At 40.2% G+C, this 24,774-nt stretch overlaps 1 protein-coding gene across 7 annotated transcripts in view; it reads right to left on the reverse strand.

Moving 5' to 3' along the window:
* Positions 1-1,624: 1,624 nt before the first annotated feature.
* Positions 1,625-24,774, reverse strand: part of ARHGAP21 (Rho GTPase activating protein 21) — a 120,147-nt gene continuing 96,997 nt past the window's right edge. For 5 of the 7 annotated variants that reach the window (XM_054818560.1, XM_054818555.1, XM_054818554.1 and 2 more), the window contains 17 exons: positions 19,556-19,714; positions 19,302-19,404; positions 19,176-19,212; positions 18,504-18,629; positions 17,168-17,449; positions 16,000-16,064; positions 15,772-15,920; positions 14,101-14,243; positions 13,851-14,006; positions 13,665-13,743; positions 13,135-13,208; positions 12,960-13,049; positions 10,862-10,987; positions 10,622-10,663; positions 10,188-10,293; positions 8,380-8,411; positions 1,625-4,181 (listed from right to left, as the gene is read on the reverse strand). In XM_054818560.1, the coding sequence (XP_054674535.1) occupies positions 2,448-4,181; positions 8,380-8,411; positions 10,188-10,293; positions 10,622-10,663; positions 10,862-10,987; positions 12,960-13,049; positions 13,135-13,208; positions 13,665-13,743; positions 13,851-14,006; positions 14,101-14,243; positions 15,772-15,920; positions 16,000-16,064; positions 17,168-17,449; positions 18,504-18,629; positions 19,176-19,212; positions 19,302-19,404; positions 19,556-19,714 (3,503 nt within the window). In that variant the 3' untranslated portion in view covers positions 1,625-2,447. The remainder of the gene's footprint in view (positions 4,182-8,379; positions 8,412-10,187; positions 10,294-10,621; positions 10,664-10,861; positions 10,988-12,959; positions 13,050-13,134; positions 13,209-13,664; positions 13,744-13,850; positions 14,007-14,100; positions 14,244-15,771; positions 15,921-15,999; positions 16,065-17,167; positions 17,450-18,503; positions 18,630-19,175; positions 19,213-19,301; positions 19,405-19,555; positions 19,715-24,774) is intronic. The other 2 variants (XM_054818559.1, XM_054818558.1) reach the window with 1 other exon arrangement.

The raw sequence follows: 24,774 nt of genomic DNA on the forward strand, positions 1-24,774 counted from the left end.
AAACATGTCTGTCATCTCTACTGCCACACTGGCCCCAATTTAAGGTGCCCCCAAATCTTGGCAGACTCCAAAGAGCAGCAAAAGCATCAGTGTTTTCCCAGGCTCAGATACAGCTGCACAGGCTGTTTTCTTCAGGTGGAGCTCAGAAATCTCCTCTCCCTGGTGCACCTGACGGCTCCCTCCATCTCCTCTTCAAGTCAAGTCCTTCCCCAGAGCTTCCCTCCCTGCCAGGTTTTCTCCTCCAAGACCTGATGATTTACATGCACAGGGCAAGGCAGGGTGGACTGAACCACCCGAATCCTTTCCTTACACCCCCATGGATATCCCTGACTTTCGTCCAAGCTCCTTCTGCAACTGCTCTGTGGCTTCCATGCAGCCAGTGCAGCAGCAAAGATGGAGCCTGATGAGGCCTTAAGTTTGTACCTGAAGCACTGTCAGCCAATACAATATCTGTTTGTTGTTTTTTTTTTTTAAAGTTCCTAATTTTTCGAAGGATCTTGTGCTCCATTCCAGTCAGTACAAAGTCCTATGTTCTCAAGCATAAGAGTCGGCAGCCATACATCTAGACTCAGGAGTTAAAATCATTAGTTATCTATAAACACAACAAAATGAAAGTTAACTTGATTCATCAAGCTGGCTGTCACATCAGATTAAGACACTGACCCCCAGGACCCCTTCTGTACCTCCATAAGTATACTGCTTCATTGAGAAGACCCCATGACTTACTGTGGATGCTCAACACAAACTCTAACAAGCTAATGATGGGACAAAATACACCTCCAGTAAAACACAATGGGTATTTGCTGATGAAAAGCATTGCAGAGGCATCACAAAACCGTGTTTTGAAATCCCTTGTTCAAATACACTTTACTATTAGGACTGAAACAAAAATAATAATCAATTACTGTTTCACAAAACATACCTTGCACTGCACACAGAAACACTGCTAACACACCAGCTTCCTGTTCGCTCCGGGGGAAAGACACTTTAGTTTGCAAGGAGACCACAAGAACATGAGTCATTTTTATGTGGACTGGTGCTAGATGTGCACAATTACACAGTAAGAGCCTTCACAGATCCCAACCGTCGTACCCCAAGCTTTTCCTCACAGACCATCTTTATAATGATTTCTCAGAAGGATCAAACCCACAGTGGATCAAAGCCCAGGACTGTCACTTTGGAAGGAAACGAGAGTTCGCACACAGAAAGTAGGGTTTTAGGGTACAAACTCATCTTTGCAGTTAAAACTGTAAGAAGTCCAAGATGCGTACTACAGTACTGGTTGGACTGGCGGATACTGGTATTCCCTCTTTATTGACTTGGAGACGATTATGGACGTGCTTTTTTCAGTGCTACAAAACCAGTGTATTAAACAAACCAGTTTGCCACATACCTTAGACTCAGATTATGTATAAAGATGAAAATATTTAACCAGCTGAATCCCTCTCATACATGAGCCTCCACAGCTTCGTCCCAGGAACAAAAGACTTCAAAAGAGAAGCGCCTTCATCCAGGAGCAACACGGGGTTTGCGATCCTGAGGGCAGTTGCCGATGGCAACTGTGTAAATGTCACATTTTAAAACCGTTCATTAGCATGAATTCACATCACGCAAAGAGTCACCAAAACAATTTTATTTCCAGTGTTTAAGTGGGTATGCACACAGGCATGATACAGGTTTGGATTCATTAGGTCTTCATGCAGAATTATATTCTTGGTAAAAGAAACCAGTTCCATCCAGTATCCACTATCTACACGCCTATGTTACAACATTTATATCAAATCTGGTATCTGAAGAAAAGATACACATGTAATATATACATTTAAGTTACTTATTTTACAGAAAGATTAAAAATTCAAGTCACATAAAACTCAAAATCTGTATTAAAATTGGAAATATAAAACTCCAATATTTACTGGAATGCCTAAGGAATGGAAGCTCTGTAGCCACCTGTGTTAACATTTGTAAAATGTAATGAAACTCGTTAACAGTAAAATGCATTCATTTGTTTGTAATAAGTTTCTCTAATTTAACAATATGGCACCCTAACAAACCAAATGAATTTATGATGAGGCACTTGTTAGTGACTAAACCAAAAGAACAATTTTTCTGCATACTAATGCCAGGCCAACTCTCAGTCAGAAAACCATGTATACACTACACAGCATGTTGCATCAGATGCTTTGTTCAACATTTGTATGCAGCCATCAAATATACTTTTTCTTAAAATATATATATATACTTTAACTTTAGTGTTCTTCTGGCTGTGGTAATGCACTGTGAAGACGTTCCACAGAGCATATTGATGAAACCAGCCCAAATGAAGGCTGCATAACAACAACAGTACAGGAAAATATATATATATATGTACACACACACACACACAGAGTTACTGGGAAGTGTAACAGTAAGTTAATGAATTGCTGTAGTGGACATATCTCCCCATTTCAAAGATACTGATAGAATCGAGATCTAACCACTTGGGTCCCAGACAGTTTATGAGGATGGGCATCAACTGCTGGGCTGAAGTTGGTTTTGTTCATATTCTGACAATTTTCACCATTTACCTGGTCTGGTGGCTGAAATGGTCCCAAAGATGGTGTTCTATTAATTAAAGTCAAGCTGCTGGAAGAACTGCCTTCATCTGCCTGCATCTCTGCAGACAAAGGCAGATCTACCTTTGATACATCTGCTAAGCTAGTGTTCTCAAGTCTGGGCCTTCCAGTTTCACCCGTATTAAGGTCAGTTGTGCTAGTGCGTAAACGTTCTCGTGCAAGCCAGTCTGAGATTGAGAGGTCCTGCGCTGGACACTTTGGCTTCAACCGATTCACAGCTGAAAGCTCAGATTCTCTCTCTCTACTTTGACTGGGCTCTTGAGCTTTCCAAGCATTCAGGACACTTATGTCAGCGAAATCCCTCTGTCCTCCAAGCGTATGCCTTCGCCTGATATTTTTTCTCTTTGTAGTCTCAGCAGAGTTTGCTTTTTGATTCCCAACTCCAAACATGTCATCTGCAGATGATTTGAGACGCAGCTTTAACCTATCTGTAATTTTAAGTCTCCAGGTAGGTTCTTGCTTGTCAGCCTCACTTCTGGCTGATGTAGCTAAACTGCTTGTCGATCTTCCTTTTTTCATTATGTCAAACATTTTGGTCACAGTAGGCAAGTCCTTCTCACTCTTCGCATCCCCTGAACCCTCACTGTCCGTTTTGTGCCGCGCAGACTTTCTCCTAGACAGCGTATCACATTCAATGAGTTTGTGTGAGCTAAAAAGTCTGCGACTCTCTAACTTTGGTGTTGAACTTCCCTCAGTACAACTTACTTCGCTTTCTTCAGAGTTCCTCCGACTAGTCTTCACCACTTCTGAAACCTTCCCCTTGGACAGCCTTTCAGCAGCAGCACTGGTGGCAAAAACAGGGAAGTCACTTTCGCTGTCCGTCTCCATAGGACGCCCTTCGCTGATCAATTCACTTCTTTCATCGTCAGCATCTTCTCCCTTGCTTTCTGTCACCGACTGCACCTCAGGGCTCAGCATACTGGCATCTAAACCGGTTAGATACATAGTAGATGAAGTAGTGGAATAATCTGAGGTGATGGAACTGACATCAGCTGCTAAAAACTCATTGTGTTTAGTTTCAGGGCTGGCTACTTTTTTGCATGAGTATCTGTGCTGGGAAGCCTGGGAGGAAGTGCTAAGCATAGTGCCAGAGTCAGACACTGTCTCCTCAACCTGGGAAGAAGATTGTGAAATAGGCATTTTTGGGTTATTCTTCTGCGTGGTTTGCAGACAGCTGAGATTCGGTGATTTTGTACATTTTTCATGGTAAGGCAGTGAAGGTTCCTCTGACAGGATACTTTCTTTCTTTAATAACTTCTTTTCATCCTTTACAACATTCACATCTTTTCTACTGCTGTTCTCTTTTTCCTTCAGGACAAACATCCTCTGTTTTCTCCCTATGTCTCTCTCTCTCTCATATTCCCCTTTAGCTATGTCCTCTTTTGTTGTGTCACCACGAGATTGTTCTGCAAGCTCCTTCTTGAAAAACACATTATCCAACTCATCCTCTGAGCTGCTTGGTTGTGGTTTCTCTTTTGTTTTTTTCCGCTTGCGACTAGCTGCTGCAAAAATGGAGGACACAAGCAGTTCCTTGCTATACTGATCCTTTCCAGAACCCCAAGAACCCTGTTAAAAAAAAGAAAAGGGAGAGGGCACGATTAGAAATCACAAAGAAACATTCGTTAGCCTAAGACTTTTTAAAAACACATCCTGAGCTTCACAGCACAAAGTCTGCCTTTACTCAGGAAATATTTCTGTGCTCTTTCTGTAGTCTACATGGCATTGCCAAGTAGTCAATTCTCATCCTGAGAATTCTACTTTCTGTCTGAATCCCTTCAACTTGAGAAAGACTAGTTTGTACATACAGCTATTTAGTTTTTGACTGACTAATAAAGGAAGCTCCACTACAGCCAGATGATCTTTTCAAGACTGCTTTGCAACAGAAACTGCTTCACAGATGAGGTCCCAAGGGTGTAGTTTCAATCTCTCCTTTCAATCTCTTACCTATGTGAAAAGGCCAATTTCTCAAACTATTTTGAGTTGATCTTTCACCTTTCAGGCTGTGTAAATTGTACCAATTCGTTAGCTCCAACAAAATGAAAGCCATACAAAACCCTAGTTTAGGCACAAGTACAGAAAATTAACAGAAAAAGTCCTTCCTGATTTTTGAAGAATCTACCTTTAGAATTGCACAGATGTAATAAAGGGACAAGCCCAATTATTCCATTTTATAAAATTAATTAAAAGCTATTTTCACTACACTGACAGCATTCCCACCTGGCTACTTCAAAGCTATGTACCTGTCCTACTTACTGCCCCACTACCACCTGTAAAAGAAGTGGAAGGTCTGGGGCAGGTACCACCCTGTCTTTAACTGCTGACCAGTGCAGTTTGCACACTGCAGACATTTGAGAAAATAATGCAGCAATGGTACCTACCAAAAAGGGCAGTTGCTCACATCAGAGGCCTTTAACATAGTGGGACTGAAATTTGACATCTATCTAGGGCTCAACAGAGGCAGCTTAGGCATCAGCTACCTAAGTCCATGTTCGGATATCTAGCCTCTCTGACCCAAGGGAAGGAAGACTCAGACCAGCAGTGATAGCTAGGCTCGAAAAGTCTTCAAAATCCCAATCATTTGTTACTAGACAGCACTGCAGAGAGGGAGAGGAAAAGTGGGGGGGAAGAGCTATCATCATGGTAACAGTTTTCACAAAAACACTTGGACCATCTAGTGATTGCAGATGCCTAGTTAAGAGAATAAGCTTAGAGGCAAAGGGAAAGCTAATGCACACTGGTAATCATCTATCTGCCTGGCTGTTGTCCAACACAGTACTTCCCTGCTCCACAAGCACAGAATCACAGCCCCAACGTGACAGTGAACTCTGTCACAGGATGCCTGTTACTGTAGCGTAAGTGCACTGACCAAAGCAAAGCACTGAAGAGATACAGGACATTTAATATTTTTGCTCAAACAACTTTTTCTTGGTGCAAATTTCATTGCTATTCACTATCTCCTCAGAAATTAAAGAGGTGCTGGCAATGGTGAAAACTGTCACTATATGACTTCACAAGCCAAGGTCAACCAACCATACAGTAATACAGTGGATATATTGACCACGACAGCCTCAGTGAAGGTGCACTAATTTGTTTACCTGAGCATGGACAGGAAGGAGTTGGGAGAAACTTCTACTCAACCAACAGTAACAAAAAAAATAATCATGGTTATCCAGAACCTCCTGCTGCATGACAGAGAATATCCCATGCTCCTGATGCAGAGCTCAGGGATCAGGGCAGAGTGGGCAGAAGATACACATTAAGTCTTGCTGAGAGCCTGTGTTGGGTTTGCATGGCAAGGTTTTGGTAATGCACAGATGGGGGGCGGGGGGGGCTACAGGGGTGGCTTCTGTGAGAAGCTGCTAGAAGCTCCCCCTGTGTCTGACAGAGCCAATGCCAGCCGGCTCCAAGACGGACCCGCCGCTGGCCAAGGCCAAGCCAATCAGTGCCTCTGTGATAACATATTTAAGAAGGAAAAAAGAACAGTTAGAGCTTTTGCAGCCAGAGAGAGGAGTGAGAAGATGTAAGAAACTCTGCAGACACCAAGGTCAGTGCAGAAGGAGGGGGAGGAGGAGCTCCAGGCGCCAGAGCAGAGATCCCCCTGCAGCCTGTGGTGAAGGCCATGGTGAAGCAGGCTGTCCCCCTGCAGCCCATGGAGGAAGGATGAGGGGGTGTAGAGATTCCATCTGCAGCCCGTGGAGGACCCCATGCCGGAGCAGGTGGAGGCACCTGAAGGAGGCTGTGGCCCCATGGATAGCCCGCGCTGGAGCAAGTTCCTGGCAGGACCTGTGGCCCTGTGGAGAGAGGAGCCCACGCCAGGGCAGGTTTGCTGGCAGGACTTGTGACCTCGTGGGGGATCCCACGCTGGAGCAGTTTGCTCCTGAAGGTCTGCACCCCGTGGGAGAGACTCACATTGGAGAAGTTCATGAAGGACTGTCTCCTGTGGGAGGGACTCCATGCTGGAGCAGGGGAACGATGAGAGGAGTCCTCCCCCTGAGGATGAAGAAGCGGCAGAGACACCGTGTGATGAACTGACTGTAACCCCCATTCCCTGTCCCCCTGTGCTGCTGAGGGGGGAGGAGGTTGAAGCCGGGAGTGAAGTTGAGCCCGGGAAGATGGGAGGGGTGGGGAGAGGTGTTTTAAAATTTGAGTTTATTTCTCATTCCTTTACTGTTTTGCTTGGTAATAAATTAGATGAATTTCCTCTCTTAAGTTCGGTCTGTTTTGCTCATGACAACAATTAGAGAGTGATCTCTCCCTGCCCTTATCTCAACCCACAAGCATTTCGTTATACCTTTTCTCCCCTGTCTAGTGAAGGAGGGGAGTGATAGAGCAGCTCTGGTGGGCACCTGGCCCCCAGCCAGGGTCAACCCACCACAGAGCCCCTACAGAAACAAGCATCTGAGAAGCCTGCACAATGACTGCCTACAGGCAGCGCGGACAAAGAACCTTCTGGACAGCAGACGACACCTCTGAATCACTGTGCCGTCAGACGAGTGCCAAACCAAATCTGACTGGCAATGGACCGCTGGGTGTTGGGATCTACCATTTTCCAAGTGACCCCAGCAACTCTCACTACTCAGACAGCACTCTTGCATTAGCTACTGTCCCCATAAAGTATGGGTGAGCTCTGCACATTTTTTTCCACAGGTTGGGAACAGGTGCGTGTCCTTCTCACCAAGAAGGGTATCAAGCAAGGCAGCCAGCTGGAGCTCCACTTGGGACATGCCTTGCTGCCAGCAGGGCTGGCTGAGCAGTAAGCAGGCTGCTGGCCCGGGCAACATGCATGTGTCCGCACTGCTGCTCACTGGCCCGTGACCATGGCCTGACCAATGCTGTTGGTCTGTGCCACTTGCAGGCAGTGGTCAGCAAGAGGCCACCTGCAAACAGTGCTGCATCGTGGCACAGGCAGTTTGACACAGTGTCCTGGAAGTTGGGTGTTTTGGAGGCAGTGGCTGAGCCACCAACCATCCTCACAAAGCAACTGGGCTGGCATCTCAACAACGAACTAGGAGGACGCATTAAGTCCTGCTCTCAGCTTGGAGCGGGCCATCAGTGATACGCCTAAAATACACGCCAGCATAAAGCTGTATCACGTGCTCACAGCAGACTGAGGTCAGCTGTGTACTGCTGTATCAGTCACTGCTACAGACATCCAGGGTTAGCAACTACCGAACAGCCTAAGAGACTGAAAGATTTGCCCATGGGTCAAACGAGAACTCCGTCATTAAATTAGCCTGAACTGTTGCCCATGTTCCAGTCTTATTCCCCCCATCTACAAGGCTGTCCTCCCAAGCACAGCGATACTTCCTAGGGAGATTTTGCATAGCGGCCTTTAACCACAACCTTTGGCTTCCTAGAAGCAGAAAAGCTATTACCTTCTGAGGAAGAAAAGGCTAAATTCTACATATACTTTTCGCAGTGAAATAGGGAAACACAAATACTCTCTGAGAGTAAGTAGTATGACAGAGAACATACTATATACATTTACTTCTACTAAATGAGAGGTAAATGCTCACATTTACAAGACTTTGGAACAAAGCTGTTTATGTGTGCAGCTGACTGCATTATTGGCAGATGCAGCTAACTGCAAACAAGTGACACTGTCCCAATTTAACACTTCAAAATTATATGATGAGAAAACAGTATTACCACTTATTCAAAAAAATCTACATAAGCTCTATAGTACATCTGCATATAAGCATTTCAATAAAGCAAGCAAGTATCTAACATTTCAGAAGCTACACCATTTCACAAAATGATTTACCTTAGATTTTGCTGAGTCACTAGTAGCTGAATCTGTGGAAAAATTAAAAAAAATTCTGCTCAGTTCTGTGCAATTTTTTCATTGTTGCTACAGACAATGCTGGACTTATGGAAAAAGACAAGCACAGAACAAAATGTGAAGCAAATAAAAACCAGAACAGTGAATAGTCAGAGCTCACAAAGATGCAAGCTGCACCACAGAAAGCCACCGCCATGAAAGGATGCTGTGAATTGTAGGCAGAACCAGCTCAATGATAGGAATGGCAAAGGAGCCCTGTTCTTCTAAATAAAAAACAGAAATACTAATGTTTGTTCAATGTTTTAAGTATACAGCCCCTGCAAAACCGCAGCTGAGAGACCTTTTCAGGATCGTACTGTGTACTCTCCTGAGATTCAGGATGCACAAAGCAAAATTGAATGTCTTAGTACTGTTGGCTGCCCTAGGTACAAATCATGGTTCGTGTAGTCATATTCTTTTTGTGAGGTTATAAAGGAATTAAGTCGTATTTTGTGTGTAAAACCCCAATTATACATCTCTCTCCACCTCTGACTACGTATAGGTAAAATTTTATTTTTAAATCGGCTAGATTTCAGCAGCTACCAGTTTTGTATTTTGCTATAACAAGCGCTATTATGAAATGAAAAATGGACACCATAGTTTTACTGTCTCGCAAAACCCAAGATTATACAATTATAAAGGGGGTAGGAAGGGGCTAGCACAACAACTAAAAAATATGAACTTGGATGTGTTCCAGCTTTAGGGACTTTCTCCCTAGGAAGAAAGAGCTGAGCCCCCTGCCACACCCCTTTTTGACACATGGCTAATGCTTTATGACTAGAAAGACTGGTAGACCATACCATGCTATTTCTCCTCAGGGTCTGCTTCAGAGATAACAAGAAACAGCAGAAAAACTTTTAAAAAGTAGCATTGATCTGTTTAAAATACTCTTAAAAGAAAATTTACAGCACAGATCAACTCTTTTTTTTTCTCCATTTACAAGAAACGGGGGTTTCTGCAGACAAGGCAGCTACAGTGTGGGCAACAGTCCTCCTTCTTCCTACAGTTCCAGCTGTCCATCAGTGACATCACAGAATCCACTAATGACATCACCGTGTGATAGACTCCTCCCACTTCGCCTGTTACAACATCAGTATAAAGTGACTGTTTCAGTAAGTGCTGAACAACCCTTTGAAAACTGAAACGAAAGCTGGAGACGAAGGGATAACATTTGTGGGATACAACATGCTGGGTTAGTGCAATAGTATAGTGAAGGAAGGGGGGGAAAAAGTCACCAAAAAAGAGCCTGCAATGCTTGTCCTTAGCCACAAAAGAGGATGGCATTTATAAACAGAAGGAAATCAGCTTTAGTATAGACATACTGCAACATACTTATTAGAATGCCCATCACTTGACAAGAAAACATAACTCAATTTTTTTGCATTCCTAACATTAGGAAGGAGCAGTATTAGAACACCACTAAAGAACAGTCTTTCTGCCATCACAACAAACCACTTTACAGCAGCGTATCTGCTTCACCTCACGATGATGATTGCATGGGTTACTGTGAATAAATAAAATAGTATGTGCAAGCCTCATCTTTTAATGATTATATTCCTGTTAGACAACAAAGTTTTCCAAATTATATCATGCATGATTATCAACAATTCAAGTCTTTAAGAAGTGTAATGATCTTTTGGAAAAGAGAAAAACAGTTTATTAGTAAAAGAAAATAGGAAGAGAGAGTTAGAGTGAGTTAACAGAGTAGGTTATTCTAGCCTACGGACTAACGCTGTCCGGGCAAGAGTTACCTGATACGTCTCCAGGAGATACTCCCGTTCTTCCAATGTTGGTGAGTAAATGATCTATGTTTGGCACTGGCTGAGATTCTACAGTGTTTTCCTCCTGAACTGTTGTCTATAGTTAATAAACAAAGATCTCTTCATCATCGTTTCATAAATAGTTCATTATGATTCAATAGCATTTAGAAAACTGCATTATTCACCTGAGGACACGCTTTCCTCACATGTTCTTATTTTCCCATTTTGCTTTATGCTTTTAAAACAAATGCATGGCTTTTTAAAAAAAAAAAATCATTACTGCAAGGCCGGAGAGCTAAAAAGGTGCTTCTGAAGAGCAAACCATACAGTGATGTAATAAGAAATATATAGATATTCTAGAGGCAGCAGAAGCAGATTCTAAACTAAGGTAATTAGAACACAAATATTTATGACACAATACTTACAAGAGGTTCGTCAGCATCATCTTCTGTGAAAAACCAGTCATGCTACAATTTAAAATAAAAAAGGTGAAAACCCCACAGGAAACACAAAACCCAAAAGGGGGAACAAAAAACATGTACATTACTAAAAATTATATCCTGGAGTTCAAAGGATGAATACCAGACCCAAACTGGCCTAATAAAAGAACAGCTGGTCGATCTGTGTACGATCTTATTTTTTAATAATGAAATGCATCCACTTACTTTTTGGATGAGTGTTTCTACAATTTTATATTGGTCTGGCATGTGCGTAACCATGTGTGTCATGTTATCATCAGATGTCCTCACGAGTGTTGGACCAAATACTATTGCCAGGTTTCTTGGTTCCATCTAAGAAATGAAATATTTCCACATCATACATTTATAATGAGAAAATACAATAATATGGGCTAAGTATGTTAATCTAACACTGTTAATATCTGAGAACCATTTTAAATAACAACAAAGAAAAGGTTTTTAAAAAACACATTACTGACTCAAGTAGGATGTTACACTACACTAAAACTCTCCTATAGACAGCTGCAATAAATGCATCCAACATTTCTGCAATTCAGAATTCAACCCTCCTTAACCCATTGCAAGTAAAAAGCTCCACAAGCACGGAAAACTCAAGAACTCAGATATATTCTTTACACTTTCAGTTTGGAGGTTTCTTCCTTCCCATAAAGCCTTTTTTGTTGTTGTTTAGAAACATTCATGTTTTAAGAATTTTTTTTTTTTTTAATAAGAAGGCATTGGTAGTTCCCTAGGGTTTTTTTCCTGAAAATGTTTACATGACACATGAAAAAATTAAGCTGGTAATCAAATACTGTATTATGTCTGCTGACAAAGAGCTCATTCAATTTGCAACTACTTTGGAGGAGGCGGCAGCAACCAGCACCACAGACCCAACACATCTATTCGTGAGACAGACTCAGAGTTATCCAATCATGTCACAACATTACTTGTCCACTTACTTTACTTTGTTGTTACATCTCTGACTCATAATTCCAAGAAAGCAGCAGCAGAATACTTACCTTCTATTTTTGCTTACTTCTCTGACTTACTGTTGTGACATAGAACAGACCAATAATATATAGGAGGCAAGGTCCTTGTGCTTACCAGAAGGAAGGTGCAAACATAATGACACAAGCCCCTAATGCTCACTTTGACTTCAACTGTGGCCTTTGACAAGTCATACAATTATAGTATCACCTCACTCATCTAGCCTTATGTATTCTGTAACATTAACATCATTTAAACAACATTTATATGGCACACCAAAACCATACAGTGATAAATAAAGGTTTACTTTAGCCATTGCACTTAAAAAATGACATTTACTATTATTTCCTTATAATGTCAGCTATAATTCCACTAAAGGTTAAAATTTGTTAAATATTTTTTATATACGCATGCACACATATTTTTCTTTCATATTTAACTATAAAGTATTATTTGCAGAACTGATGTTGGAACCTGCCATACTCATTTGAATTGAGTAATTTTCTGATCTTTTAGAGGATTTAAGAGTGGCCATAGGTTCCTCTATATAGCATCAATCACATCAATTTTTTTCCTGTACCCTGCACATTGGTAGCCAAGTAACAAGGCACCATGTCACCTGCCCTGAGATAAGCATCCATAAGCACACCCATACTGTGCACAGCTTTGCATTCAGCTACCCCTCCCTGAGAGGTAAAAATAAGGGACACTATTATTTGCGTTTACTGTAGGATTATAGCATACACAGAAGCACTTAATGCAAACTAACTCTTCCCCACCCCATGGAAATGACAAAAAGATATTCTTAGTCGTGGACTAAGACCCTGTAGTGGTGAACTACCACCCTTTACATCATCCATTTTCTTTCTTAAAACCAGCATCTCCGGGGTCAAACATTCAAGTAATTACATCAAGCCCTAGTCTTAAAAATTACTCAAGTGTCCAGGAAGCCAGGCTTCACACAAGGCTGGTGTGACAACCTCTGTCAACAGGTTCATTCAGGTCACAGACATTTACCCATGTCCTGTCCAGGCACACTCTTACTTGTGTCTAGATGGGATTATATGAAATTTACAGACTTGTGATAAATTTAGTATGTAAGCAGTTATTCCCACAAGAATTAATACTACTTTGAATAAACTTATTTCACACTAAACAGGTGCATATTTTGCAGGAGTCCTTAGTGTAATCCAAAAATCTTTCGAGATAGCAAAGGTCTTAATTTTATCTACTATAATAAATTATCACCTTAATGGAAATAATCTTGTATTTAACGAATGAAACAAACCAAAATACGTTATACTTTTGTTTCTGATACCTTGTTTTTTTCTGAGTTCTCTGCTACTGTCTTCAGGTGTGCAGAAAGAAACTTGAGAGTCTCATAATGATGTTCAGGTAAATCATGAATCTGAAACAAACAATCACTATTCAGAACATCAAATGTTTAATGCTAATTTTTTAGTGCACCTACAACACACCTGATTTCAGCTTACCAGTCTCTTCAGTGTTTTCAAACGTTCAACAGGATCTTCTTTTCTATTGGCATCTATAAAATCTGCATATTTGTCTGTTAAAAAAAAAGCAGAAATTAATCATACATAAATATAAGTTTTTATATATATACATGTATGTATACTATGTATATTTACACCCCCCCCCGTGAATACTGGTAACATACATATATGAATGACCTTTGGAAGTCAAATTAGCCCATTATATTGTATATAATTTAGTAAGATGGCAATGGGGGAAAAAAACAGCTGTCAGAATATTGAACAGCAGAATTGCAAACTGTACTCAGTTTTTTTGCACATTCATAATTCCTTCACCATCAGAGAAATTTTATTTACAGCTCTCATTTTTAAGCTCTATGATCACCGTGACTCCCTGATCTTTAAGGAACAAAGAGGGCATTTATTGGTTAGGATGATTCCACTGGATCTTCTCTCAAATCATCTGAAAGATGCAAGATAACTGTTCAACAGTAATTCCTAAAGACAAAATCATAACGTAAACAACTCACCATTGGTAAAAAGAGGTTCTGGGAGCTTTCTGAAGAAGGATTTCAGCAAACTGCTTATCACATTCAAGTCTCGCCATTTCTACACATTTAGAAGAAAAGGACAGACATGCTTTATATTTCTATAATCACAACACAACCAGAAGTTTTTGGGAGTTCAACCTGGAAACAGTGTGATCAAAGACTTACATCATCATGAACATCAATGTCAGTCATTCCTTTGTTGAGCTCTTCTTGCATACTTGAGATGGCAGCATTATTTCCAGGAACTCTGTAAATACCTGTGTACTCAAGACCTCTTTCTTCAACCAGTTTGCAGCATATGTCAACAATCAGTGGAATATACTGAAGAAAAAGAAAAGTTGTATACACATTTCAAAGTAATTCACACAAAAAGTATTTTAAAATCACAATGGAAAGAAAAATTGTCCTTCCATACTTTGTTGGTATGAGCTGGGGGGCAGTCATCTAGTCTAACACCAAATGTTCCTACAGCAGATGGCTTCTTTTCAAATGTCTTCCTCATAATGCTTGGAATGCCTTTTCTCCACGTCCCCTTGTCTTTTGGTGGGCTTGTCTCATCTTTTTGTTGTTAGTAAAATGCAAATAAGGAAATAAAGAAAAATAAGAGCATTTAAGTCACAAAAACTACTGTGAATACAGGTAACAGATCTGCAAAGGTCAAGTGACACCTACTGGATTTCTACCTCTTTTACTGGCCCAGGTTCCCGCAATAACTCACTAAACATTAGTCTGTCTTAGACACACCTCTACTCTTCTGTGACTCAAAAGATACATTTGAACATACTCACATCCCAAATTTAGAAAAGCAAGTAGCTGGATGATACTGTGGAATTTCATCATTCTAAGACTAAAGGTACATAAATTAATTTAAAAAAATAAAACCTACATTTAGTAAAACAAGATTAAGTCTCTACTGAATCACAGTGCTGCACAAAATACCTATGAAACTATACAGCCATGCTCATGCTTGTGCAAGTCTACTCACTCTTTCAAAAATTACCAGATTTTAGTCACTACTGAATCATTCCAAACAGGACTCAAGCACTTAAAAGTATTATCTATCCAAAAATCAGATAAAAAGTTCACTTGCTCTGTTTATATCTTCTATACAGTTCATGTAGCCAATTACAATTCCCATTTATCCTGTACTGCAAGATGCCTAATACGATAGTACTTCCCTCTTATTCAATTATTTCTGGAAATATTCTTTCAGCAGATTTGACGTTTACTTAACATTTGCTATTCAGTTGCATCATCTGTATCATAGCAGGAGCAAAGGGATATTTGTTAGTAAAATAAAACAGAATTCCCTCACAGCTTAAATTCAAGACTGAATTGTTCAAAAGTGGTTGATCAAAAGTGATTGCTCAGCCAGTTGCCTGAATTTGTACGCAACAACCTTACACGCACAGTCTGATCAGAAATACCATACGTTTACACATTCTTTGGAGGGGGGGGGGGGGGAGTAGCTTGTGACATTATTTAATGGCGATCAGTTGCTCATTTAAGTTTGCAGTGCCAGCTCATTGGATTCTTTTAAAACTCAGCAGACAGTAATTTTGTTCTGGAAAAGATAATGTAGTTCCTCTCCTGTATTTTAAAGATTAAGAAAAAAATAATGTTATTCTCTACTTCTAACACACTTGAGTGGAAAACTCCAGTTTCTTAACAGCGTATTTAAAATATGAATTTACATTGTTATTTCCAAGTCAGCTGGAGACAAAAGTATGAATTATACACAAGATTATTTCCAAAACTTGCAAAATTTCGGTCACAAGAAGCACAAGACCTGTATTTTAATACTGTTAACACTACATGGAGCTGTAGGAAAAAAACAAAACCAAAACAAACCCTTTTGAGAGAGGACTGGAATAAAAAGCTTCATGGATCTGAGAAGACCTGAAGTGTATCTAAGCTAACATCTAAATGAAGTAGTTAGGAGAAATGGGTGATTATAGCTGGAACTTAAAAAAAACAAACCTGATTAATACTTGGTTTGCACGAGCTCGAAAAACATGAGAAAGGCACCTTGATCGCCTCGCACTGGAGCTATAAGGAACTAAAGAAATACACAACACATGCAGACCTTTAGTGAGAAGCTTTCTTTCAGACTCATCCTTAGGAGAATGTGGACTCTGGGTCCTCTGTTCTGCTTTAGTTCCAAGCAGAGTCTGTCTGATACTTAGACTCTGGCGAGGTGTTTTGGGAGATGGCTCTGTTTTGCTGCTTGAAGAACTGAAACAAGACATATTACTTCAGTAAAAAGAACTACAGGAAGTCTACAAGAACTACTGGCAGCATATAATTCACCTACCTCATCATTGTACTGTATTCTTTAATCCTTCGACTAATTAGATCTCTACTAGTGACACCAGTATCCTGTAAAACAAATGGAGATCTACTTTACAATCTTACAAAAAAGTAACAAATATTTTTTTTACTTTCAGAATACAACTAACACTTCCTGTCAACAGACCACATATGAAAAACAAACATTTCAGTACAGTTAAAAAAAATAAATCTAACAGGTAGTCCTTCAGAACAATAAGGACAGAACATTTAAAAACCATGAGAAAAACTAAAGAGAGTAATTACAAATTAAATGCTGCTGTTTAGACTTTTTTTCCAAAGCAATACAATCTGATTAAATCCTGTTCAATTGAAAGTAACTTTAAATAGGAAACATGCAAGTCAACACACCCTACTACTCTGAAAAAGCCAATCCTATGTGCTCACAGTACTTATATAACTAATTGCTACTATACATACAGCTGGAACAGTCATGAATTCCAATGTGCTTTTATCCATCTGTCTAATAATGTTTATTAATCCATTTTCTTTTGGATAATTATTTCAAATCTGAGCAGATGTGCATGACCACAGACATAAAAATTGCCTCTGTTGCTCATCACTGAAATGAAAATGCACTGAGGGCAATATTGGGTCAGATATTGGTATGTTATGTACAACAGTATATGTTTGCATTCTGTAATTAGCACGAACATTTAATTCATAGAAACATCGCCATTTAATCAGAGAAGCAGGCATCCCTCCAAGCTTCACTTTTTAACTACTGAGAAAGTCATCACTCTGTACCATTGTACACACCACTTTGCAATGCAAGTCTGAAGCCAGAACACACTGGTTCTAATACTGCAATTATCTTTTAAAAAAGATTATATTAAACTGATCTGTCAAAAATATCTAGAGTGTATCTTTAGTCAAATCAGCAACAACATTAATTCATTTTTCAAAAGTCTACTCTCTCTCATTATGAGTATGTCAGGCTTTTTTTAACTCAATTTATTTACTCAGTTACCTTGCCTTTCACCTCGTTTTCTTGTATGTTCCTGTACACATTTTTGTCTGTTGCTTAATGGCAAATGATTTCTTTTGCTGAAGTATTACTTACAAGTAAATACAATCAATTTTTAATTAAAAGACAAGAACTGTGGCTTCTGCATTATATATGATACGATTACCTCATTTAAGTTGCTGTTGTCTTGTATTGCTTTAATCCATGCTAACATATTATCTCTGTCCTCAGCTTGAAACAGATACTCGCAGTCTGATGTGGTGAGTCTAAATACATTTTTCCTCTTGGTTTCACAGTATGAGATGTCTATCAAACAAGCATTGATGCTTATAGGTTGTTCTTCTTCAGACGGGGTCACTAGTTCCTTTTTATCCTTGTACAAATAAAGTGAATGACCTCGAAGAACAACATACAATTGCTTCCATGGCCGAATGCTCCCACCAACTCGCTGAAAAACATCAACTGGTATGTTAGTTTGCTTATTTGTTACAATGAATGTTTCGGGATTAAAAAACCTACCTCTAGAAGTTTTAAAAAGAAAGACTAACCACCTACCTATACCATTCTTAAGAATGACCTATGAAAAACTACACAAAAGTACACAAATTTCTCTTCATTAGAGGAGTGAACTGCTCGACAGCCTGCCCTCCCAGATCATCCATTGGGTCTGTGTTCACACACGACAGTAGCAATAAACAGAATGTGACTAGAATTTCACAGTGGCATTAATACAAATATAGTAAAAAATATATATAGTGGACTCTTGCACATGCCTTTTAAACTTCATTCAAGTCAGATTCACATTTACACACCACTGCAATTCCAGACTCCCAATTTTCCTTGTCTTAATCTATACTTGTGCAGAAGGTTAATCTGAACTCAACTCCACAACATTCACAAAAATTATAGCTTTTTTCAAGCTACAATCATCAAGGGACTGATTCTTACCACTTAATAAGTTATTGGAAATGAGTTTACTTCACAGATGCTTTGAAATGTAAAATTAGAATCAGATAATCACAGAATCATTTAGGTTGGAAAAGACTCGTAAAAAATTGAGTCCAACCATAAACCTAACGCTGCCAACTCCATCATTCAACCATGTTCCAAAGTGCCACATCTATGCTTCTTTTCAATACCTCCAGAGATGGTGACTCAACCACTTCCCTAGACAGTCTGTTCCAGTTCGTCATAACCCTTTCAGTGAAGAAATTTCTCCTAATATCCCATCTAAACATCCCTTGGTGCAACTTGAGGCCACTTCCTCTTGTCCTATCAGTTCAGAAGTTCAGAAGACAGTTCAGAAAGCAGTCTGTCAAAGAAGCTGAGGAATTCACTGAAGTCAACGTTCTAATAGGTCTAAAATTTTGTCAGTCTTATTGATGCTTACATCCCAGAAAGTTTAATAAAAAAACCCAAAAGACTTTACGTTTCTTATCTTAGGTTTCCACCAGCTTAATATTTGTGCTAGGTTAAAAGAACAAACATGACCAAACAGGTACCTTTCCCTTGTCTGTAACAAGCTGACGAAAATGGAGCCATCCTTCCTTAGAAGCATCACCAAAGACCTCTGAAGAAGAATCTTTTCGGGAACCAGAGTCTTCTGAAGATTTCTGGCTGTCTGGGACCTAAAGACAACAATCACACAAAGAACCCCACAGGGTACTTCTAAAGACATTTCTCTACAATCCCTACATTCAAGATGTTTCTCTCTTTAAAAGCTGACACCTCATTCAGCAAAAAGCCCCTAAAAAATATCCCCCTGGGAAAATATAACTTCTAAAGTTTCCACACAACAATAGTACCTTACACATCCCAAGAATAATTTGAGAAACTGCAGGAGTCTTAGACTCTCATTAGTAAATTTTTTACAAAAGTATGCCATAGATATGCTTTGTTTACAGAGGCTGAGGAAAATGAAAAAATCAAGGACCATGCGGTGAGCCCAGGAAAAAAGAGACCATGTTTACTTATGCAATGCATACAGCACCAATTGGGGAAAAACAATAGAATCAATTTAAATATCAAAATTAATCAAAATTAAGAACAATTTGATGAGTAGCAATTCCAATAAACTTCATGTCTGTGTCTAACACATCACTTTGTATAATTCATACAACTTGTCACACTGGTATGTGTAATTCTTAGGAGTTGTTATATACATATATACCTACCTTAATCCCCTTTAAACTAGATACATGCTTAATGGATCTGTTGGGAGAAAAACAAATATTAAAATGAGATTTTATACACTTTAAAAAACAAGTCTCCAAATTAACTGATATTTTTCATGAACTTACGATTTTCCCTCTTCTCTGTAGTCATCCAGTCCTTCATCATATGACTTTGATCTCTCAGTTTTTACGGCAGGCTGGCTATCCAAGACACTAGGCCGGATGGATTCTACAACCAAATAGAAATTTTCGAGTATGTAAGAACCTGAATCACATTTTTGCAATTTATTTCAGGCACTAGTTTAAAATTTTCACTCCTGTTCTCCAGAGTTTAAAAGCAAAAGGTTGCATGAGAAAAAGAAAAAGAAATCAACACTCACCATGATCATGTGAAAGCTGTCGCCGAATTAAAGGGATTGGAGATGTGGGACTGGGAGGAACAGTTGTTATAGCAGGTGCTTGAGAAGCAGATGCAGAAATAACAGCAGAAGCAGGAATGTGTGCAATATCATGGTCAATACTAGGACTAGTCGGTTCATCTACAAAGGTAATATGTCATATATTAACATATTAAATGCATTAATCAAATGCTCAAACTAAATAGCTGTCTGAACTTCTCATTATTGGGGTATCAGGTTAAGTATCTTAAACACAAAGTCTTTCAAACAAACATGGGGTCCAACTAATTCACACTGCCAAATGTACTTTGTTGTTGTTTTAAGAAGAACCTGTTTGATTTTGTAATAATGTTAATTGTACATTAGAGATAAGAGCAAAGAACATCATACCCAAATTTAGATTTTGCTGTGAGTGACTGAAACAGGAATTATTTGCTAAACTCTTGTAATATTATTTTCAAGCAGACTATTTTTGTTTATGTGCATAAGTGAAAAACACACATTATATCAGTAAGTCTAAACTCAAGAGACAGATAAGTACAATTTCCTACAGTAAAATATGGGCATTAAGACTACCAAAAACCATTTGGTTTAAATGAGTGTTCAAATAATATAGCCAAGTTACAAGCAAACAAAAAAGCATTTTAAACAGATTTCCAGCATCCAAAGAACTAACCCCCTCCCATCCTCCATACAGTCAAATAAAGAAGTATTGATATTTTTAAAAGATGGCACTACTACATACCAATTAGTTCTTCCACTAATTGTTCATACAAACGATTGCATGCCATACATGCCCAGCACCTCACAGTCTCAATAGCCACAAGGGTCATCATGAAAGATTCCAAAAAGCTTTAAGAATTTCTAGTATTTAACATGTTTCTTACAAGATGGAAGAAGCCAAAAGATGCATTTTCAATCATTTTGAGGAAACAGCCGTAACATCATCTAGAACACGTTACCAGGACTAGAAAAATAATTCTACTTCATGCTCCAGTAGAAGAGGGGATAGGGAAAAAAATAATTAAAAAAAAATAAACCAAGTCACAAGCAGGGGCTGAACTGTACTGCTGTGATGAATATTAATGTATTCTAGGTGCTAAGAATTGTAATATGCAGAGCTACTGAAAAGCCTATTGAAATCAATGAACACTCACAGACAGAGGTTTATTCTTTGCTTTGTGCGAACACAACTGCGTGTGCTGCATTGTGCTTTTCCAACAGTCACTAACAGTTCTGTTAAGGCAGCACTTGTACCATCAAAATTTGGCAATGTAAATTTAAAACAAGGCAACAAACAATTTAAGTACTGGAAGGTTTAGCAGTAACAGCCCATTAAATTGTCTGGAGTGGAAAATACAATATAATTTAAAGTTATATGTTAAAAAAGCATATCCCCCAAAAAACTAGGTGCAAACTAGAAACATTAATAAAAAGGGAAAGCAAAAGAACTCACAGCAAACCTGTGATACTACAATTTTAAAAAAAATAAATCTCAGTTTTACTTGCATTCACAGGGGAAAATTAGTGCACCAGAGTGATAAATTAGAAGCATTTACAGCCCTCTTCTCTACAGCAACTAGGAGATAGGAAGAACCTCAGTCACAGTTCCATTTCAAAACTGTAACAGCTTACTGTCCTATTGCCTTTTCTCATTTGCTCAGCTTCCCTGCAGCAAATCCTGACAGAAGCAGCACTAATGTCAACTAAGAAATATAACCATCCACTGAACAATGAATTAGTTTACAGCATGTGTGTTGGGTTTGTGTGGCAAGGTTTTGGTAGTGGGGGGGCTACAGGGGTGGCTTCTGTGAGAAGCTGCTAGAAGCTCCCCCTGTGTCTGACAGAGCCAATGCCAGCCGGCTCCAAGACGGACCCGCCGCTGGCCAAGGCCAAGCCAATCAGCGCCTCTGTGATAACATATTTAAGAAGGAAAAAAAAAAACAGTTAGAGCTTTTGCAGCCAGAGAGAGGAGTGAGAAGATGTAAGAAACTCTGCAGACACCAAGGTCAGTGCAGATGGAGGGGGAGGAGGTGCTCCAGGCGCCGGAGCAGAGATCCCCCTGCAGCCCATAGTGAAGGCCATGGTGAAGCAGGCTGTCCCCCCTGCAGCCCATGGAGGAAGGATGAGGGGGTGTAGAGATTCCACCTGCAGCCTGTGGAGGACCCCACGCCGGAGCAAGTGGAGGCACCTGAAGGAGGCTGCAGCCCATGGGAAGCCCATGCTGGAGCAACTTCCTGGCAGGACCGGTGGACCCATGAAGAGGGGAGCCCACGCCAGAGCAGGTTTGCTGGCAGGACTTGTGACCCCGTGGGGGACCCCACGCTGGAGCAGTCTGCTCCTGAAGGTCTGCACCCCGTGAGAGGGACTCCATGCTGGAGCAGGGGAACGATGAGAGGAGTCCTCCCCCTGAGGATGAAGAAGTGGCAGAAACACCGTGAGATGAACTGACTGTAACCCCCACTCCCCGTCCCCCTGTGCCGCTGAGGGGGGGAAGGTTGAAGCTGGGAGTGAAGTTGAGCCCGGGAAGATGGGAGGGGTGGGGAGAGGTGTTTTAAGAGTTGATTTTATTTCTCATTCCTCTACTCTGTTTTGCCTAGTAATAAATCAGATGAATTCCCTCTCTAAGTTCGGTCTGTTTTGCTCGTGACAACAATTAGTGAGTGATCTCTCCCTGCCCTTATCTCCACCCACAAGCTTTTCATTATACCTTTTGTCCCCTGTCTAGTGAAGGAGGGGAGTGAGAGAGCGGCTCTGGTGGGCACCTGGCCTCCAGCCAGGGTCAACCCACCACAGCACGTGAACTGGAAGTGCTCAGCTTTAAGTTACTTTGTTACAGACTTAACTCAAAATGTCACAGTCTCTACTCCCAGAAGTTACAAAAATGCTAGTGTTCGAAATAAATCTGCACAAGTTGTGAATATGGAAGTGTTGGGCACCACTACACAATTTCCCACAACACTTAAATCCAAGAATTGAGCTGAGGAGAAACAGTTTCTAAGTCCTTGAAAGCAACAATAATTATTCAAATTATTATTATTTCACAGTGGATCTAATCCCCAGATGAATCAAAATTAAAGTGGTTTTAGAAATAGGCAAGCTTTGAAGAAACTGCAAATGATATTGGTACAGGAGGGAAATAACTGTTCAATTCCTGAGGAGGCTGAAGGTCAGCTAATGGCAAGCTTTTACATAATGTAAAGTGATTATAGAGCAAACCGTGACATATGCCATATGAGTTACTGCCTACTAACTTAATGCACTGGTAAACTCCACTGCTGCTGTCCAATAAAAAACAAAACCGAAACAACTATTTATATCCCTTGTATTTTGACTTTTCTCTTCAGTGCTTGCAGTATTTGTCTCCCTCTTCAGCTTCCTTCATCAGTTGGTGTATTTGCACCCCAAAACTCCCCGCACAGCATGTGAAAGGATGTGTTCAGCTCACCTATCGATGAAAACTACTGTGTCCAAACCACAGTGAAGCATACAGAACAAACAAGCCAGAGAAGCCACACAAAATAATCCCCTCTCAGTTTGTCATCTCACACATTACCCATGTCCCTTTAAATATTTATAACAAAAAGGTCAAAGACTCCAGGACTACTTCAAGTTTTACTTTTCATTTGAGAAAAGGACACAAATACAATTTGTTCTGCACTATTATCTGCGAAGTTACCCAAGAGACCGACCATCGGAAAATAAGCCAGCACGGTGACAGAGCATGTCTGGCAAAGGGGAAGATAGCACTTGTCACCTCTCTTCGAACATGAGCATGCAATTGGTCAACAGGTGCAACTAGTGATATTACAGGAAAAGCCTTTCAATGCAAAAACATTTATGGGGGTAAGACACTGAAAACTTGTAATGAACAGGTAACAGCTCCAACTACAGTTAATTTGCATTAACTGATTTGCTAGCTAAAGCAAAAAGAAATTAATGTACCAAAGTACATTTGTACTGCAGTGCAGCTGGAGATCAGGGACCTAAAAGAGATGGAGCATGTGTGCACAATGTAAGCGATCTGGAAAACTATTAACTTTCTGACTCTGCCAAGACACAAATTTACACTGAATGGGCTCAGAGGCAGAACTAGAGATTTCAAGAGTGAGGATTAAATGGGTGAGAAAGCATGGCAAAGAGGATGGACTATCCCCACTCTGTGGATGAGGAACCAAGGAACAATATTAACCAAGCCCAACAAGTGCCAAACAGAGGGGAATGATCTCTTCCCTCAAAATCCTGGCTGTGCTCTTACTGATGCAGTCCAGTATGGTGTTAAGTCTTCATCACCATCCAGGTGCCAGTACCACTGCAGGAGGTTAGCGTATTCCAGGAGCAAGACTTAACATTTGTGCTTGAATTTCAAGAGACTCCTATCAGAATCATCCCTCCAGACTAAGTCCTAAGTCCTACTGAATATGTCTTCACACATATTGACTGCACCCTCTAGTTTAGTGTTGTCGGCAAACTTGATGAGTGTATTCCATCCCTTCTCTATGTCACCGACAGAGATATTAAACAAGATGGACCTTGAAGAACGTCACTCTAGTCATCTCATCCTAAAAGGCAATCATGCTTGTCAAGCACTATTTACCCACGGTAAATCCACACTAGCTATTCCCAATTACCTTCTCCTTCACATGCCCAGAAATAAGTTCCAAGAGAACCAACTCCATGAGTTTCCTAAGGACCGAGATAAGGCCAATTGACTGCCTTCCCAGCATTGTCTCTCTCATCCTTTTTCAAGATGGGTGCACAATTTGTTTTCTTCCAGTTAATGGAGACCTTCTCCCCAGTCCTCATGATCCTTCAAAGAGGACAGACAGTATCTCTGCAATGACATCAGCCAACTCTCTCAGCACCTTCAGATGCCTTTCACTGGGTCAGATAGACATGTATGGGTTGAGCTGCACTGGAGCTGTCTTAAGAGTTCCTTGTTTATCCAAGTTGGTTATGATTATGAGTTTTGTTTTTGTTGTTTGGGGTTTTTTGGGGGAGGGTGGGGGTGTGTATTGATTTTTATTTGGAAATGGTTTAGCTAACTGAATAGTAACATACATAGGGAGCAAATTCACAGCCTAACTTTAGTCCAGATAGGGTAACCATCAGGGATGCTTGGGCTACCATTAACAGAGAAAGGTGACTTCTCCCATCAACCCCCAGGGATTCAGATTGCTGAATCTTTCTTCACTGGTAAT

This window comes from Grus americana, chromosome 2 (genome assembly GCF_028858705.1).
Source record: "Grus americana isolate bGruAme1 chromosome 2, bGruAme1.mat, whole genome shotgun sequence".
NCBI lineage: Eukaryota > Metazoa > Chordata > Aves > Gruiformes > Gruidae > Grus > Grus americana.